Source organism: Gavialis gangeticus, unplaced genomic scaffold, assembly GCF_001723915.1.
Source record: "Gavialis gangeticus isolate Ggan-Ray unplaced genomic scaffold, GavGan_comp1, whole genome shotgun sequence".
NCBI lineage: Eukaryota > Metazoa > Chordata > Crocodylia > Gavialidae > Gavialis > Gavialis gangeticus.
In genome coordinates, this window is record NW_017728997.1 from 730,031 (window position 1) to 750,237 (window position 20,207).

At 44.6% G+C, this 20,207-nt stretch overlaps 1 protein-coding gene across 5 annotated transcripts in view; it reads left to right on the forward strand.

The window, feature by feature from the left end:
* TMCC1 (transmembrane and coiled-coil domain family 1) overlaps positions 1 to 20,207 on the forward strand; it is a 209,140-nt gene that overhangs the window by 157,051 nt on the left and 31,882 nt on the right. Inside the window, exon 1 of one of the 5 annotated variants that reach the window (XM_019504654.1) lies at positions 1,230 to 2,087. The exons of 3 other annotated variants lie outside the window; for them this stretch is intronic. In XM_019504654.1, the coding sequence (XP_019360199.1) occupies positions 2,058 to 2,087 (30 nt within the window). In that variant the 5' untranslated portion in view covers positions 1,230 to 2,057. Of the gene's footprint in view, positions 1 to 1,229; positions 2,088 to 14,312; positions 15,023 to 20,207 lie in introns of those variants that run through there. One more of the 5 variants, XM_019504655.1, reaches the window with a different exon arrangement.

Below are 20,207 nucleotides of genomic sequence, written 5' to 3' on the forward strand. Positions count from 1 at the left end.
CAGGAGGGCATGGGGGGGGGGCAGGTGCCCCCACTGCACATGGAGTGAGGCAGACAGTGCTGCGGGCTGGGGCTAGGCCAGGCTGTGCTTGGGGTGGGCAGTGGCACTGGGAGGGGGGCTATGGGAGGGGCTGCAGCCACTCCAGAATTCACCGCATTCCCCCCCCCCCAACTCCCTCTCCTAGCGCTGCTGCTGCCTGCCCCAAGCACAGCCTGACCCTAAACCCCTGGCAGGAACAGCCTGGTACTGCCCAGGCCCCAGCCCACAGTTGCAGCCCGCCCTCGCCCCACACGCACATCCAGGGGGACCCCCCCCCCCCCCGTGCCCTCCCAGGGTGCACATAGCAGTGGGAGCCAGCTCATTGCCTCCCCACCCCACGTGGCTCAGTCCTGTGCCTCCACCCCAGCTAGGCAGCCACTGCCTCAGCTCCGCTTCCTCCTGCTGGATTCTGCTTCTCTCCATGCTGCTGGGGTGTGCTCCTGGCTGCCTGTGCACACGTACACAGCATTTATCAGCCACATCAGTTCTGCATACCCCTACAATCTTTTTAAGTACCCCTAGGGGTATGTGTACCGCCAGCTGACCACCACTGGGTTATGTCAATGAGAAGTGGCACTAGGGTTATGGTAACAAGCATCTTTCATTATTCCATAGCAAAATCTGCTGGTTGATCAATGATAAAGCCAAGTTTTGAAGAGAGTCTTGTTTCCCCCTTATTGCCCAGTGATTGTTTTGCCAGTTCTTCAAGTCAAGCATGCATATACTATATGATGTTGGAGGGAGACAAAAGCTTTGAGCGGTAGCAGTTAGGATGAGTACAAGACCTGTGAAATAATCTCATGTTGTGTGTCCATCCCCCCGCCACTTACTTATTGTTGGAAAATAAATTAACAGACCATACATTAACTTCCTTCTTAGCAGTATGTATACTTAATAGTGAAGATATTTTGTGGGAATACCCTCTTGTAATTGAGCCTCTTAATTGGGTGCCTCTTAACATAGGTCAGAATTGCTTAGCTTTCAGCTAATAGCACCCCAACAGATGCAAAATGCCCAATCCAGGTCTCACTTCAGGGAAGACCACCTCCTTCCTGTTTTATTAGGAGTGCTCAGGATCTGTATTCCTTACTTCCTCACAATCAAGTATGCTGGGCTTCTGGATGAGGAAAGCTGGACAGAAGAAACAGTCCCAGAGCATGTCAGTGTAATTCTTAACTTTAATGAAAAACACATAATTAGCAGAAGTGCTGCATAACTCTGTCCATCCACAGAATAAATGACTAGGACCAAGCTGACCACAGAATCTGTTTTCAGCCAGTCTTGCACTTCCATTCACTTCCCTGGCCACTCCGAAATTTAGTTTTGATCTTTGTTTTAAAATAACTTTGCTGTTGACAGAAGAGGTTCATAGCTGTTTTATTTGCCTTGCCTGTGGCCACATAAATCCACAAGCTTTGCTTCACAGTTGCTAAATTTACTTGTTTCTCATGTCTATGAGAGAATCTCCAAAATAAAAAAATTCCCCTTACGCCACTTAATAGAAACTTGGAGAGGTTATGATTTGTTGCAAGATGAGCATTCCTGGCTTCTAGTCCTGTACTCTCAATTATTTGACAGTGCCTTTAGGCTTCAACAGAAAGGGGGTCTGCTGTTCTCCTTTATCTGTTCTTTTTCATAACTGCCTTGATCACGTTCAGGTCAAGTGGAAATATTTTTTTTCTCCTTGCTTTATTGAGCAAGGAACTAACTGCAAATGTCTTCCTGCCTGATTCAGTGACTTGAAATATTTCTAGTGGGCTCAGTAACTGTTACAAAGCATTCATGTGACAAGCACAGATCACTTGTTTTCTGTTGCTTTTGCTTTCTAGAACATCCACCCAGGGCTCTTGCCAACATACCCAGGGTCCTCCTGCTTCATATTACAGTGATTACTGTGAATTCAGCCTAACACGGCTAGAGCCAGGCTCCGCTACCGTTATTCTGAAGTACAGCATGTTCGAGCTAGGGATTGACGCTGGGTTTAGACTGAGCATTCCTTCTTTTACTTGCAAACCAGCATGGAAACTTCCTTGCCTCCTCCTGAAACAGTATGTTGCATTTTTGTTTTGTTCCTTCCACCCTCCCCGTATCTAGTTGTTGAGTATGGCTGATTTTGCTAGACAGACTCGTGATGGGCAATGAATGCTTAAAAAGCTCAGCATTTCTGTCAGGCTCTGTTCCCAGCATTGACAATTGTCTTATTAAAATTCTGTTTGCTAGTTGCTTTTTTTTTTTAGCTAGGATCAGAGAAACCAAATTTAAATTTTATCTTATGTTCTTTGCCTTGTGTAACTGTGTCACTTTTTTTGGCCCCCTCTTTGGACCTGTGATATTGTTCCAAGTCTAAATCTCTTGAAAGAGTATTTAAAAACTAGACGACCAGCTGGTGACAGGTTACTTGTTTAAGAGCGCTTGTTCAGTTCTTTGTATGTAGGTAGGTGGCTTGGTCGTGATGTCTGAGGTTCCTTGTACGCACAGGAAAGCTGTGTTTTTTTGTTTGGTTGAGTGATTGGAAATGATTTCTACTACAAAAGCCCCTTGTCCTTTGAGCAGCCCATTAGAGCTGCTGCAGTTATAGCAAGCAACTTTGACTTCAAAGCCCCCGGGAAGGACTTCCCTACAGCAGCCTGCAATGCCATGATGTGGAATTAGTGCCTTCAACAGGACAGAGTGCTTCAGAACCTGAAAAGACACAAAATGCCGCTGTAACCTCTAGAAAGCCCAGAGGAAGTAATAGGACTGACAGCCTTTAGGACTGTTTACAGCATGAAGCAAGTATATGGTTTGTGCAATAAATCCTTGCTCTTCAAAACCAAAATATGCCCCTGACTTCCACCTACTTGTGTGTACCTGTTTTACAAGCACTCTTTATGGGCAAACTTGAAACAGGGTGTTTGAACCGAAAAATAGCAGATGTTGCTGCTTTTATGTTTGTCTTCCAAAAACTAGATGTAGATAAAGTAGTTTCTGAAGTAGCTAAACTTTTTTCACCCTCCATAGCATTAGTAATACTTCATATGTACTGGTTCATGTGGGATCGAAACAAGGATTTTTCCCACCCAAAAAAACAAGTATAGAAGTATAGACTTAATTTCCTTTTCTGTTTTGTAGTGATTCTGTTCAATGTAGGCTTTGTTTGAAATGGTTTTGTTTTTCTATGCCTTGCAATGCCCTTTTTTGAGTCAGCAATCCTGACACATCTCCATTTGTTCAGAGGTTATGAAAGGTCAGCCTGTTGGCTGCATGCAGCTTAAAATCCAACTACAACTTGTATCAGGAGATACTGGAGGGAGTGGAAGGGGAGCGGTTGAAAATAAATGGAGATCCATAAGAGGAAAATAGGAGAATGACATACTGTACTTGGGCTCTGTGCTCTTGTTCCTAGAAGACAGAGCCACATTGTTGGGATAAAAAAAGTAAAAATACCCAAAGTATTCAAAGTATTTGCACTTTTTTTTCTTTGCCATTCTTTTTCTTTATGTTACTCTGATTAATGACTAGAATAGCATTGAAAGGCATCACAGATCCTAAGGTGACCCGGAAAGGAAAGAAAGCTTGGTTCTGTACTTCTCACTTTTTATTTGAAGCAAAGCATACAGGGTTGCTTTTTCCTAAACTCGTAGTAAGTCACCTTTTAACAAAAGAGTGTAATTTTATTGAAGATAACTGAGTTGGAATCTGTCGTGTCACCTTTTTGTATTGTAGATTTTTGTTTTCCCTTCAGACTAGGTTGCTAAGAAGCGTCAGCTCATGACAAAGCCATGTTGTTCATCACTCCCTGCCATTATAGAACAGGAAATCATAACTCCCTCGTGTTTGTAACACAAGTTATTTATCTGCACACAATCATTCTCATTTTGAAGCCATAGTATTGGCTGTAATCATATGGATCTGGTCAATAATTCCTCACACATGTACAGTAATGTGAACTGCAGTTCAGTTTTGCAGACACAATGTTATATCCTGTGTAACTTGCTGTATAAGGCAGTTTACATTGCCTGGTGTGTTTATCGAGAAATGCCTAGAAACTCGGAAGAGAACTGAAATAGGAAGAGAAGAAAAGGGTCCAGAGAGATGGAAAATGCATTACAAAAGCACCTTTCCTTTATGGTTTGGAAAGCAACTGAAAGACAGCCAAAGCTGGAGAACCAGTCCAGGGAAAGTTACTCCAAACTTCCTCTTACAAGTTCCCTACCATTGTCACGGGATAAAGTGTTTAAGTCACAAGGAGGCAGACATAAGACACAAACAAGGCAGCTTTAGAGGGAAAAGACTGTTCAGGATCAAGGATAATTCCTGTGCTTTCTGATCTTGGCAATAACTGCCATTCTGTTCCTCCAGACTAATAGATGTTTCTTTTAGAAGAAAGACTTTTCTCTGGAAGTATTTAGTAGCTTGCGCTTGGTGCAGCCCAGAGCTGACAGGCAGATGACCCTGGCTCTAACTAGTTTAGCGATCTCCCAGAAAAGAAGGGTGTTGATTAAAGGAGCACAGCCAAGAATATAACCTTCCTGTGTTTTCATAATGGAGAGGTCAAGTTGTAGAGCCCATTTTAAAATGAGAGGGAAGCAGTTTAAAAAACATGAGGTAGCAATGACCCAACCCTTCTCTCACTGGTTAATCCATAATATTAAAAGTTGTCTTGCAAAAGTTGACACTGCAAAAGCCAGTGTCTCCTGCTTCATCATGTCTTAATTCCCCATGCTGTTTTAGAGGGAACTGCTGGAAGAGGAGTTGAGAGAACTTTTAAAAAGAAGCCAACACAAATTTTAGGTACTGTCTCCCATCTTATTTGTGAACATATCTTGAGTTCATTAAAAGGTTTCAAAAGAGTTTGTTCAGGATTCATGGTTGATGTGCTGAATTTATACCACGGTGGGGATGAATCCACCAGTGATGCCTTGCAAATTATTCTTCCTCTTAAAACATGCATATACTTCCCTCCTCCCACCTATACCCAAATTTGTGCTGATGTCTTGCACGGGCATTCTGGCTATTTAAGTTTTGACAGGATGTGGAGATGTTGACTTACAAGCTGCCTGCCCTGCTCTAAAATAGAAAGTCTTTTTGGAAAGCATGTGATGATTTCTAAAGTAAATCCAAATAGCATTTGTCAGTGTTTGGCAGTTATAGCTTTAAAGAAAGTCAAACCACTGACCTGGTGAACATCAGTGGCTGGAGCCCATTAAAGTACTAAACCAGCTTTTCATACCTATAGGGCAAAGTTGATTTCCTCCTCCTGCCCCCTCTCCCCCCTCCCTCTTTTCCGATTTATTTAGTTAAGAAGCCAGGTCAATTATTAGTTTTCAAAGTTGCAAAACTGATTGGGAGTCAGGAAGCACAGCTTTATTTTTTTTTTCTTCCAGCCTTTGAATAAGATCTACAGGTGAAAGGTAAAGTCTACTAGCTTTGATATCTTGACAAATGTAGCAATTCAGTACAAGAGCAAATAATGAAGGGCAAGGTAACTAATAAATTCTGCAGAGAAAATCAAAGTGAACTGATGCACAGCTTTCCTGGTTTTTTTTAATATCTAGTTATCTAAAGATTTTTAAATATTGCTTTAGAGCATGAGCTGTATCAATCAGAATTGTGGGTTAATCACTGGCAGATGCTTAAAAAATGTCTGCGCTAGGAATGAAACACTTGCCTGTTTGGAAATATTCCATTCCATTGCAATTTTTTTTTAGGTTGCGATATCACTCCTAGCGTTATACAACGTGGGCATTTTGCTTTATGTATGGTTTCTGCTGCTGCACAGTGATCTTGTATAGTAGAGTACAGCATGAGGAAGGATGGAAAGAATTTATGCAGTCAGGCTCTAACAGTGTAGCAGACTCCTTAGAGATGTAGAAGTCATGTCTAAGTTAAAAAGAACTAAAATAGTCAAGTTAAAGATTATGCTAGTGTTCAAATTTGTGCAGTGAAGTATGGTCATTTACAATTCTGCTTGATATCACATCACAAGATACAGTTAGCACCCAATTTCCAAATGGGGCATTCTAGTGGGGATGGTGTTTGTTTTGTTAAGTAGCACATACCCGTGCATGCACACATGCATGTGGCGTAGGAAAAAATAAATACTTGTATTATAAGAACATTGAAGGGCAACAAATCAATCGTCTACTGAATTTGAATTTCTAACGTAGTTATCCTGTGGCAAAGAGACCAGTACATATATAAATCAGAGAGCTTAGTAAGGTTAAAACCTAGTTAGAGGCTAATGGATAACGAGACTACCACAGCTACATTAAATGGGATCCAAAATTAACATAGGCTCCCATGCTTCATGGAGACAGCCAAATTCCAACTGTCTGGGGAGGTATTAGTTCATTTTAATGGTCTGCCATGGATTTCTTGCACCGGCCTCTGCAGTATTGGGTTCTGGCTGCTGTGACCCAATATAGCAATTTCTATTCTCTTACTTTGTTCCTGTGTAGAATTAGTCTTGCTCTTTGTTGCTGTAGGGCCTTTCCTTTCTACTACTCTACCCCAAAATCTCCCTGGGCACATCTACACAGGCTCCTTACTGTGTGGTAGACTAACCTACTGTGCAGTAAAGCATCACTGTGTAACCGTGCACAGCAGCTACTATGCAGTAATTAGTCTACTGCATGGCTTTCTACTATGTAGTAGATTTACCACTCAGTAGCTACTAGGCAGTAGCACATGGGTAGACAGCTGATCAGTAGCAAATTGCTCCCAGTCAGGCCAGTCAGCAGGGGCAGGAGAACTGTCCCCTCCTCTGGGTAGCTGCCTGCTTCCCAGCCCCCGCTGCAGTTGGCCAGTTGAAGCTGGGGCTGGGACATTGTCCCTTGTTGCTGGGCCCCTGCTTTTATCTCTTGAGTGGGGGCTGGGGCATCCTCCTCTGCCCCAGCAGCAGGCAGCTGCCCAGGACAGGGTTGCAAAGCAGCTACTACGGAGGCAGGACAACCCCCTGCCAGTGGGGGGCTGGCACCCAGGGGAACCTAGAGCTCCCCCTGGCTGCCGTATGAGAGCAGAGCAGGGCAGGAGTATCCCTGCCTTGAATTGCTCCCATTGGGAGCAAATTTGCTTCCAACAGGTGCACATGTAGACGTACTCCCAGGGAAAACATAATGCGCAGGAAGCTTTCAGCGCATTAATGGCACATGTAGACCCCCGTGTGCTATCTTTCTCCTTTTCATCTGTTTGTCCCGTCAGTGCTTCCTTCTCAGGGCTCTATACCCCACTGCTATGACCACTACCCCTTAATTTTCTTTGTTTTGTGGGAAAGGACATTCATGGTGTCAATGCTTTTAGCCTTAGAGGCCAGGGACAGAGCTGTAATTAGGGATATTACCCTGTACAGTGTTCATGGGAGCTGTAACCATTATTTTCACATATACAACATTAACGCTGGCTTGAACCTGACGAGTTTAATCAGATGCCAGAAGTTAATGCAGGGTGTGGGGAGCGCCAGGGAAACACGGCCCAGTGGGGGCTGTGCGCCTCGCAGCACTGGCTGGATCCAGGACCCAGGCACCAGCGCCCCCCCCCACCTGCCAGGGCATGTGCCATGGGGGGAGTGTGGGAGGCGTCCCCGTAGCCCCCATACCCACACCCTGCCCACCCGAGCTCCCGCCCAGCTGCAGCCCCACCTGTTTCCCGGAGGTAGCAGGATGCAGGAAGACTGCAGCAGCAGTGCCGCCAGTGCTAGCGAGGCCAGCCCTTCCACCCACAAGGGTGGGAGTGAGACATAACAGGAGATGCTGGGTTGGGTGCCTCGCTGCCACTTTCGTGGGTGGAAGGGCTGGGCGGGGCACAATTCAGTGGGGGACGCCGCAGGCCGGATCCAGCCCAGCCCCGAGTTAATGGATCTTCAGTGTTTTCAGGTGTTTGTTCCTTTGCCAGCAGGAGGGAAGGAGCCCGGAAGGTTCTTTGGCAGTTGGGGGGTTCGTTTGCGGCACAGGCGCACTCGGGGCGCAGGAATGCCTGGTCCGGGAGAGCGAATACCGACAGCGGGCGCATGGCTTCCGGTCCGGAGAAGTACAAGGCGAGTTGGTTCTAGCTCCCAATATTTAGCCCAGAAAGTTACCTGCAGTGGGTAGTTGTGTAGATGGACATGCTGATTTGGCCCCTCTACCTAAGCAGAGCATCGCTGTTGCTACCGCCAGCAGTAAAATGAGAATAAAATAAAGTTTCACGTGGGCATATAGCATTGCGCTCTCTTGGATAGTCTCGATATGCCTTTCACCCCAGCCCTGAGGGGTCGGTGCTTGGGAGCTCAGCCCCTTTCTTTAAGGACTGCCTTCTCTCGGCTTGCCGGGCAATTGCTAAACTCAGCAGTTGAATAACTTTTAATGGGAGCTTTACCCTTCAGGGCTCCCTGGCTGAGACAACTGGCAGCAGCCTTGGGAGAGCTCGTTTTGCCTCTTATTGCTGCAGTTCGCAAATCTCTGCCTTCTGCACAGCAAGTATTTCAGCTCCGTTGGCCTTTCTCTTGGCTTTCCCTTGCTGCTGAGAAGGTAGTGGATCCATGGTGGCTCCAAAGCAGTAGGAACAAGTGAATCCCTTTGCTGCTGAAAGTGGGGGTTGCAAGCTCTTTCCCCGCTTGCTTTGTCAAATCTCCCCCAGAAAAGGAGTACTGAGAATGGGACTGGCCCTGAAAACATGGGTGGCAGCGGGGACTGAAGGCAACTAAATCCATCTCTCCCTATCAGGAACGTGACACAGGCGGTTTGGGCCAGTTTCCTGTGAGGACGGGAAGCAATAGAACAAGCAGGCCATTGGCATCCAACACTGAGCAAATCTTAGCTGACTTGGATGGGCATTCAGCTTTGAAACCAGGATCTGGGGTTTCATGTTGAGCCCGCTCTTTCTCCAGGGGATCTGAGTACCGTTCCACACACGCTCGTGCGTTTTCCCTGGGCTGCAGGGGAAGTCCCTTCATTCATATTTGTGCCTGAAACAGAATCACAGTGCGCCTTCCGCATGCTGTGTGGCTTTCAGAGTCATCACAACCTTTGTCTGTAGCGGAGAAGTCTTTCAAAAATATCTTTGTTAATGCTGGTTTAACTCAGGTGTGGTTGACTGTGGTGGTGTGAAGTTGTTGCCAGAATTTTAAGCACCGTTTTTCTATAACTGTGGCCAGAGGAGTTCTAAAATGGCATTAACGGCCAATTGGTTCTCCCGAAGTGGCCGATGGGTATTAGCAATGAAAGAAAAAAATTGTAAAGTGGACTGGGTCTAAAGTGATGACTTGCTCTTGTACATACAGCCCTAATCTAACCTAGTCTGGGGGGCCCTCTACTAGTTAATCACAGCTGTGCTTTTACAGTTTGGGAAGTGGATCTGTTCTACTTTTCCACGTGTGAGCTTCGAAATTGGTTATAAAATATCCTATTTGCTCCCTTTAATACCAGGCTGCTGCACAGTAACACGTGCTAAGCTTAACGTCACTTGGAAAAAAACCCTGCTGCAACTATGCAGACTGTGGGAAAGAGCCCAAATATGGGGTTACCCGAGTTAAACGTGGGGAGAAAGCAGGGAAGAACACTTTGCAGGTTGGTGGAGGAAGGGTTTTGTGCAGTGAGAAGATACTGACAAATGACAAAAGAGAAAGCCCAGCTCCTGAGCTGCTGTGGCTCAGTTATTTACTACAAAGATTTTTTTTTTTTTTCATCTACCTTTTGGAAACAAAGGTGCACTTTAAAGTTGGGGGCATGTTGTATGTAAGAACATATGGTACCTTTCAAAATAAAAGTGAGGTGCCTATAATGCCCTTTTGAGTTTTCCTGAAATAAACCAACGACTAAGCAGCAGCTCTGCAGAAAAGGACCTGGGGGTTACAGTGGACAATAAGCTGGATATGAGCCAGCAGCGTGCCCTTGTTCCCAAGGTGGCTAACGGCGTCCTGGGCTGCATTGGTAGGAGTGTTGCCAGCAGATCAAGGGACGTGATTCTATTCAGCACTGGTGCAGCCACATCTGGAGTACTGTGTCCAGTTGTGGGCCCCCCACTACAGAAAGGAGAGAGTCGGACAGAGAGCAACAGAAATGGTTAGGGGGCTGGGGCACATAACTTCTGAGGAGAGACTGAGGGAACTGCGCTTATTTAGTCTGCAGAAAAGAAGACTGAGGGGGGATTTAATAGCAGCCTTCAACTCCCTGCATGCAGGGTTGTTGGGTCTGAAGAGGTTGAAGTTGCTCTGTTCTCAGTGGTGTCAGATGACAGAACAAGGAGCAATTGCCTCGGGTTGCAGGAAGGGAAATGTAGGTTGGATATTAGAAAAAAACTCTTGCTTAGGAGGGTGGGGAAGCACTGGACCGGGTAGCCTACAGAGGTGGTGGAATCTCCATCCATGGAGGGTTTTGAGACCTAGCTGGGATGATTTAGTTGGGGAGGGTCCTGCTTTGAGGACTAGATGACCTCCAGAGGTGCCTCCCAACCCTAACTTTCATCATACGGTATTTCATAGGATAATAGAAAGTACTCCAGATTAAACCCACACTAGGAGTAATCGGATTATTACAGGCTTGTTGGTCCTTTGTGCCAGCAAGACATGCCAGCAGGGAAGTGAAGGGGGCCATTTGTAAGGTCCTGCAGCCTCTCCAAATTGCAAAAGACTACCAGCATTGTGTGGTGGTGGTGATGTGGGTTAAGCTCAGATGGTTGTGATTCGATCTGCTTGTATCAGTGTGGAAACTTTCTAATTACCTCATGATCAAACAATTTTGCACAAGATTTCTCCTATCACTGAAGTGATGATAGATGCTGGGAGTAACCATATTTTATGACGACTGATGCTTCAGCAGTCAAAAGTGAGCCATGCTCACTAGAGACTGTTGGACTTTCAGCAATCTCTCTGGTCATTGTAGTTTATAATAACTATCTATCAAATCTCTTACCAGCAGCGGTTAAAGTGAAGTACTGTACTAGTAACTGTGCTCTGTGTGATTTAAAAAATGTTCCGTGCAAAGAACCAGGTGGGGCATTTTCCAAGACTGGATGTGAGGCAATAGGTTCTTGGAAGCTTGACTTAAAAGTACTTGTTAACAAAGCTACATTTCTCCAGGTCTCACTGAAGTTGAGTGTTTTGTCAGCATTAGTCTCTTTCTAAATACCTTTTGTGGAAGGAGAGTTATGCTTGCAGAGTCCATTTGTAAATAAAATTAATCGGAGATTAGTCTTCCTAAACTCAAGAAAATCCCTTTTAAAGGGCTTTCATCCAAATGTGTGGCGCAGGACTTTAAAATGTGCGCAATTAATAAAAAATGAAAAAAGCACTGGAGGATTTTCTTTTGGATGGTTGGTAGGTTGGTGGTTGTTTTCCCATAAGTAGTAATTGCTTCTCGGCCTCTTGAAGGCTCAGATCAAGTGTAGATCTTGGTTGTTTTGGCCTCTGAAAAAGTCAAGAACTGGTAGGATGATGATATCAGAGATACTGTGCAAATACAACCTGGAGGCAAGTGGGGAGTAACTCCTAATTCAAATCAGTTGAAAGGGGTTAGTTTAAAAAAAAATGCATCTCTTTGATTCCAGTGCCTCTGTGAAAAAGGCTTCAACCACCCAGTCCTTTGAGCCTTCTCATCCCAGGATACCCTTTTAATGCCTTTCAGATCCTCAAGCAAAGCCAAAGGATGTTCCTGATTCTTCTCAAATAGAAAACAAACAAAGAGAAAAGCTTTTGTGGCACCTTATGTGCGTCATAAGGAAGCCAAAAGGGCACAAATCTATTTTTTTACTCAGCAGCTCCTCTGTCACTTTTAGTATCCGTAGGGTGTGTGTAGACGAAACAGAGGCCCTAAATTGAAGCGGTGGGTTTTGAAAAACACCACTTCAATTTAGGGCTGATTAAACCCCAGTGTTGTACACACATGGGCTGACTTACCTGCCTCTCCAGTGGGGAGGGGAAGGCAGGTGGAGCAGTCCCTGGGCTGCGGTGGGGGGCTGGTGCTTCCCTCTGCGGCAGTGGCAGCCCTCCCCCCCAGGTGGTACCCATCCACAGGCACCGGGTTTTGGTGGTCCCAGGGGCACCACGCTTCCACACTGGGGCCCCTCTCCACTACTAAATGAGGGTGGGTGGGTTGGTTGGTTTATTTGTTTTTCACACTGTGATCATTTGTATACCTAGACAGACCTTGGAAGCAAATGTCCAATGCTTGGAGAGCTTTTAAATATTTAATATTTATTATTTAAAATTGCTGAAGCAGTTTTAAAGATTCAAATACAATTTTAAATAAAATAATTTTGAAACTCCACTTGCTTCTTCAGTCACCTGCCAAGAACTAACTTTGTAATTCTTTGTCTGCTGTGAGATTGGCAGTCATCAATAATGCCATCAGGAGACGGAGCTTCCTGGAGTCCTGAAATTTGTCAGTAGTTGCAGAAGGGAGATGGACTCCTGGGTTGTCTTTCCAGTCACCTTTGTGTATATTTTACATGGAGATGGACTTTCCACGTGCTTCAGACTTGGTGTAGGAAAGGGAGAAGAGAGGAGGATGCACTGGGAGTTGTTGAGTACCAAGACAAATCTGAAAACATCAGAGCCTTGCCTCAGTCTGTACTGATGCCAAAGAGAACCCTCCCCGTCCTCCCAAATTGGACAGTACCAGTGGTGAGTTTACAAGCCCTCCCTCGCTTCAGAGTAGAGCTGGATGTAAAATGGCCCCAAGACAAGTTCTCAATTCTACAGGATTTGTAGCTCTTTTGGGCCAACAAATACAAAATGATTAAATAAATGTGATCAGTGCAGACTCTTTCATTGAACTGCTGAGCAGGCATGCAGGGTCAGCCTCATAGAAATCTCTGCTGTATTACTGAGAAACAGGAGTGGTACAAATATAAAGCTAAGGAGGCTTTACAAAAGGCTAGCTTAGCCAACTGATGATTAGCCCTGGACATTGGATAAAGGGATTTGCATGCATTGTGTCTCAGATCACTGAGATTTGCAGTTTGCATGCCAGGTTCGGATTCCACGTGGAGCAGCACTCCCTTAACCATTCCCTTCGTACTGCACCATGATGCGGCTTTGAATCAAGTGAAACAAATTTCTGTTGTACAAACTGCAGGGGCCATGATTTTTCTAACAAGGTCGCTGTTTGGCACTGAGCCATGCTTTGTTTTGTTTGGTTTCCTCCTGTTCATCAATTGTACTTAGAAGTCCTGTTTCTTTCTATGCAGTTGTCTCAAATCTGGGCAGTAAAACACTTAGAAGCTTAATCAAACAAGCAGCCTTGTACCAGGTTGAATTTTAATTAGACCAAAGGATATATGATACATTCTGAATCTAACTTATAAAGCACATTTCAAGCTTTAAGCATTGGAGGAACATACTAGCTACACAAGCTAAAATGGACTTGTAGCACTGATTTATTTTTTTTTGTTTTTCTCCAGTTCTCCTCTGCTCCTGTCCTGCAGTTGCAGTTGTTTTCAGCAGTGAACGAGTTAAGTTGTCCGTATGAATAGTTTTTTCTTGTGATGTGAAGCCACAACATCTCTGCTCTAATATCAGAAGGATTCGTGAAGTAAACAAGTAGTTTAGCAGTTAGGAGAGAGGGTCTTAGAAGGGCAGAAGTTGAGATGGGAGAGTTCAGGGTAAGTTTGTGACGCAGTTCCCCAAGTTCTAATCAGTGTGTCTGGGTGGTGGTATCTGGCGTGGTGCTGCTGGAGGTGCCAAGTCTCACGTGAAGCATAAGCTGCTGTCTGTGCCTTACTGCAGGCTTTGGTGGTGTTTACATGAAGTTAGGGATTTTCTGCAAAAATGTTGGCCAAGTTCCATCTTTGGTAGTTACATTCCGCCTTCCTAACTCTTAAATTTCATCTTAACTTTTAGTTACTCTCCCAAACTTGCTCATCCTTGTAAAATGTCCTATGCTCTGCTGGCCCCTGGTGATCTCTGGAACTCTTTTCTGTCTGCGTTTTGCTTGCTAACTTCATATCTGTGGCACTTCATCTGCAGGCAAGTGTGTGTGTGAGAGAGAGAGAGAGAGAGACTCTAGTTTTCGGTAACAAAAGTCCCTCTGGATATACTTGGTTCATATGTAAGTGCCTTGTTGGAAAAGTGCATGGAATACTTCTTCCCATCCTCTTCTCCCTTGTTGCTGCTGGGTTTTTTTCTTGCTTTAAAAAAAAGTTGGCAGTGAGCAAGTCCCAGCAAATACACTACTCCAGCATCTCCCTCCTTTTTTCTCAACTGGTGTTTCAAGCAGCCTTGGAAAGAGTCCTTCTAGTACAGTCATATGAGCAGCTAATCACCAGAATCTAAGCCGCATCAGAACTCCCGTGCTTTTATTTTGTTCCTCCTCCCTCCACTTCCAGTCCCACTAAGTGCCTTCTGCTGCAGCCAGACAAAGATGCACAACTTCCCTGGGCCTCCTGTGCCCCTGAAGCAATTAGGGAATTGCTGACTGGAATGGAGGAAGAGGGAGGAAAAGAGGCATTTTGGAGCATACAGGGGTTCTCTGCAAAGTCCAGGCATTTTAACCTAAGTGCTTCCCTTGCATAAGACCTTCAGAACAATCTCATCCATAGCATTACAGGAGCTATTGATTTATTAGGCTTTTTCTGTTCTTGGCTTGGACACACAGAACATTTATGTCCCCCACATTGGTTAAAGGCTTGATTCAATCCTCCAGCCTTTGCTCTGGTGCTTAAATTACTGCAGACAGTGCTCCTCCACTATGCATGGCTTATTGAGAACAAAGGCGAAGAAGAAGGGAGGGAGAAGAGCTCAGTAATGAAGCACCAGACTTCATTGCAGCAGTGAAGCTCGCATGCACGCACTGCCAGCTCATGCCTTGCCAATGAATGGAAAGAATCATCTTAAACTCTGTAAAGAAAGCTCCTTGGTTGGCACTGTTTTAAGGATGATGTTTGAGTGCATCCATGTACATGGAAATACTTCTGTAACGTCACTGAACATCAGTCCTCTGGGGCCAGGATTTGGAAGCAGAACTAACAAAGAAGAAAGCATGCCTTCATCATCTTCAATGGGGAATGAGACTGATTTTGCTTAATGGAGGTAATATTGAGCCTGGTAGATTGGTTAATTTTGCTGTAGTCTCCTCTTTATTGTGCTGTATGGTTTGTGAAGGCACTCCTGTAGTCTGATAGGGATTCCTGAGGGTGTGGGGGTGCCTTGCTTCCTGCTTTGCTATGCTGATGTGGCCAGTGAGGCTAGATCAGACTGTTCAAGCTATGTCTTGTAAGTACCATGTTACTGTAGGCAAAGCTAATAACTTTCCCTCATCAAGCAGTGACTTCCTCTTGCAGAAGAAAACTATAAAAATAAGGTGCTGCCAAGAAGCTAGGTTGGGTTAGAGGAAATCCAAACACAATCATGTCTCCTGATCTGACATTTTCTGTGTTAATGATGTCTGTCTTTCTACTGTAACTCCACCCAAGAGCATTCTTTACAGGTTAGAAGCAATTATAAACTCTTTGCGCACACAATTTGGCATTTGATGCTTTTTACTTTCCATGCTTGTCCCAGTTTTAGTAAAACAAAACAAAACAAAACAAAAAACAACAGCCATAACAGCTCTGGAGTTTATTCAGAACAATTTGTTCAAGCCCAGGTTTCTTGCAAGATGGTAAAACTGAGTGGGATGCCTATGCTTTAATTCCAGTTCTTACATGGACTGGAACACAGCTGATGAAAGAAATCCTAAATTTAGCTGCAGAAATTAGTAGGACAATGCTGTGAAATGCAGCCTTGCTAAATCCTTTATGTGCCCCAGATGACCACTTTCTTGGCAGATGACAAGAACAACTTGTTGGCTCAAGAGTGCTAGCTTGTTTAATCTAAGGTTTTCTTTACAATCCAATCTCTAAGTCATTCTCCTTATTGTCTTAGAGTAATACCTCCTAGTAAGTGGAGAATCTTAACTTCTCATAACCCTAGCATGGAGAAACTCTCATACTGTGTTACATAGTTTTAAACCTCACCCTGACTAAGTATGTTTGGTATGCTTTCTTAAGGGGCAAAATGATAATAGGGTCATCAAGTGAATGAAATAACATCTTTCATCTTTTTAGTCTTGACACCATTTTGGTGCCAGTATGCCACTGTTTTATTTAACCCTTTATGCTAAGGTTGTACTTGGAGCCAAAATGGTTGGTGTCGTACATTCTTGTAGGTGCTGTACAAATGTATAGCTATATCAAATGACAGTCCCTTCAATGGCTGTACTCTTGCTTCCTCAGACTCTTTGAAGCTAGGACTATACACCAGCTGGAAGCAAGGACCCCCTGGCAATTGCCTAGTTTTGTGCCAATATACTGTAGGATGAAGCTAGGACCAGCTGATATCCTTGTTATGCAGCTGTTATCTTTGTGCCTGTGCACTTAGGAAGTGCAACTGTACACTGCTTTATACAACCTGATTCATGGTAAAGATCAGCTTCTAGGCATGGCAACCCTTGCAAAATATCCTAAGACAGCTGCTATGAGTAGCACTGTACAAGTGTATCCTTGCGGTGTTCCAGTTCTACTTTTTTGCAGTGCAGACAGCATCTAAGCACTGATTACCAAATTTACTTGTTGCTGGGGGAAAAACAGGTTGACGCAGGGAGGCAACCTTGTCTTACCTAATGTTTTTTTCCCCTCAGTCAACCTGGGGGGAGCCCCTTGTCTTGCATTTGCACACAAGGAAACCACATTAAGCGCATTGCCAATCTTTGAACTGCTGCTAAAACCAAGATGTGCTCAGTAATGGAAACCAACTATGAACGTGATTAAATGCAGCCAACACAGAGCATGATAATAATAAATGCATCCACGCTGCATTCTCTACAAGTCTTTAATTTTTTATATGTTTTGTGTGTCTTTGGTTTTCTCAGCAGATGTTTCAGCTCTAGAGCCTACCTGTTGTCATGGACATTGTTCAGCATAAGGAAATTCTTGCATAAAATAACAGGGCACACCAGTGCTTTGAAAGCTTGATAGGCCTCCTTTCCACAAGATCATCCTTGTGACAACCCTAGTTAACTAGGTAGTCCTTTACCAAACAGAAATACAGTAATGGGAAGAGGTTTTGATCAGGATTGACCAGAGGCCAGAAAGCCAACACAAAAAGGGCCAGACCTGTCCCTTCAGCATCCAGCAGGCCTTGAATTTTGTATGCCCTGTTCTTGGGTGCAGACACGGGTTGCATGCTTGACTGCTTGTTTTAAACTTCTCCAGAGTCTGACCCTGAAGTAGTTGGCCCACTTTCCTGTGTTTCCACTTCTCTTCACTCAAAATTGGGACTGTAGCTCAGTACTCATCTCTCACATCTGAGGTTTATCGGCTTCACAGAATCGTTGGCAAATACCTTTTTAACTTCTGTGTAGCAGTACTGTTTGTCTTCTGCCTGAATTTGGACAGACTTCTGTCTGCTGTCTCCTCCCACCCCTTTCAGAAGTGGCCTTTTACCTCCCCAAGTGTACTTGACATTCCTGAAGTGCCATCTTGGATATCAAAATAAATATGGGGAACCAGCTAAGCTGTCTTTTTTATATTCTTCTTAACCTCAAAATAAAACTGAATTTTGTAGCACTTTCCTTCATTGCGCACTTGTTGGATTATTCAAGAGTTTCTTCCCCTTTGTAAATTGACCACCTTTTTTTGTAAACTCATATTTCAGGACACAAGTTCCTCATAACATAAAGAACTGGATTTTTTCAAAACAATAGGAGGCAAGAAGCTGACATGAAGCAGCCAGGATTAGAGGTTGGTGCAGCACTGTCAGCATGGAGCAGCACTGATGCAGTTATCCAAGTGAGTTCTGCTTCTCCTGGCTCCTGAAAGGGAAGCAGGATGGTGCAGTATCCTGGTGCTGCGCTCCCACCCTGTGCTACACTGAGTCAGCTCTGCTGGCACTTTGGGGGAGAGCACGTGTGGCATCTCCCTGTGCTACTGCCTGGTTCTGCAGGAACAAACTTAGTGGCCCGTTCCTAGTACATCTGTGGCCCACTGGATGAGAACAGCAGTAGCCCAGACTAGCATCGTGTTGGAGCATGGTCCTGGTTGCTGTTAAGCTAGGCTCCCGGAAATGTCTTTGTAGTGCCTTGTAAGTTGTAAACAACACTGTTTCAACTGGGTAGTGAACAGGGCCTGTCATCTTGCTTGCGTCTGTCCTGCTATGTCATATTTGATTCTCCATTTTAAATCCCAGTTTAAAATTCTTGCCTAATAAGTTGCTTTCTCCTAAGGCACGGACTGTCTGATATTTATATTTCATGGCATTGTCCTTTTATGCTCCATTCCCAATACCTTGGGCTGGAGGTTTGCTGCATACATAAAATATGCTGTCATGAATCTAGAATTGAGTGCCCTGCTGCTTTAAATCTACCGGTCCTGACGGTCTGGCATTCAAACCAAATGCTCCCAGCTGGAGGAAAGGCTCATATACCATGTGTTAGCTCCAAGTGGACTGTTCATTTGCATCAGCAGTGCTGGAGTGCTGCACACTGTGATGCTTGTGTTGGCAAAGGCTCTCTGTTTATACTGCAAGTGCCCATAGCCCTCAGCCTCACAGATGTAGGAAGCAGAGTAGTAAGTGTGGGAGCTGGTCCGAGCAGTACCTAGTACTGGCGAGGACATTGCAGATGGCCATGCGGTGATGTTTATGTGGTGCTGCTGTACCTGTGTGTGCTGTGAAAGGCACTTCTGCGAGCCTGTGAAGGTGAGAAGATCATGGAGCATCTTTAAAACAGCATCACTGTCTATTTTGGGCTGTTTTATCTAAATCCCCAGTAGCACTTGACCTCATTTGTAGCATTAGTCTTGGAAATGCATGATTTTCCTCCAGGCTTGGCTGTCTACAATCTCTGTGGTCGTTTTTTTTTGTTTTTTTTTCAATAGCTTTTCTTCACTTCGGAAGCTGGGAAGTATGGAAAGGGCTCTGTCTGAGTGAGTGTTGCAATTTTATAATCTAAATCAAGTATGTTTTTGTGCATGATGAAAGCCAGCGCTGCTAAAAACAGTGTCAGAGGGAGCTGTTTTGATCAGGCAAATGTCTAAATGCGAATGCTTGCTTTGCTGCTTCATCTGTGCAAAATGCATTTCCAGGAGGAAGTAAACATATTGCAGAATCATTTTATGCCAGATGAAGAAATGAGCTTGGGCATATGGCTTCTCCTGGAGCCAGTGACCTTCAGAAATGAATATGTAGTTTTCTTTGGCTTCAAAAAGCAGTTGTAGCCAGTCATCACCTAGAGCAAGATGTATTCCCCTGTCTATATGTTAATTGCCAAAAAACTACAATAGGGGTTTTGCATGAAAAACAGCAGCTGCATCTCTTTAAGCAGTTTCCAGATTTACTGTAAATCCAGGGTACTAAGGAAGGTGAAATACAGGATATAAGTATTTGGCTTCCCCATATCAAGTCTGGAAATTGTAGTTAAGCAGTTAGCAGCACTGGTATAGCATCTGAGGCAGATACAACTAATCCTGCTTACTGTGTGGACTCATCGTTGGACTTGCTGCATTTGTGGCTACTTTAACACTTGCATGCAAGTACAGACAAACAGCTGAAGTGGCAGAGAAAGGCAAAGAGATGAGTTGAGGGGCTCAGTTTACCATTGATACCTGCATTTTATTTATGTTTAGCAATTTAGGTGGGTGTTGAGAACATGTGCAGGATCCTAGCTTGATACCTGCATTCTTGATGAACATGGCACCTGGATCTGCAGAAGAGCTGGAGAGAGAAGTAATCAGGGCTCTGCCATCATCTGGGTCTGTCTTGTCCTAATTATTTTAAGTCTGATTCAGACTCTCGTGCCTTAGTACAGTAGCAGAATCTGTTCCTTCTAATGTTCCTATTGCACAGATTTGGCTTGTACCCATTTCTGTGTGAGGTTAGCAACAGTGTTTGTTCACAGCAGTGTCTCCTGAGATGGAGTCCAAGTCCAGCTTTGTTGTCCTTGTAAAGGAGACTGAAGGAAGCATGCTTATTCTGCCTTTCAACTCATACCATATTTACTGTGGCCTTTTACACAAGTGCCTTACTCTGCTGGAGGCCTCCTGCCCTTCAATACAACTTCCTCCTTGTTGCCTCATTAAATGCAGCCTGGCCCCCTCAGGTCTCCAGAGGCGCACGTGCATGCTTGTGGCAGCTCAGCAGGAGGAGGGGTTGATAGGCAGGCTCTTTCTTTGGGCTGAAGAGGCTACCATTAGCATACATGAGCTGTTCATTATCTGGGACCAACTGAGCTCCTCATCTT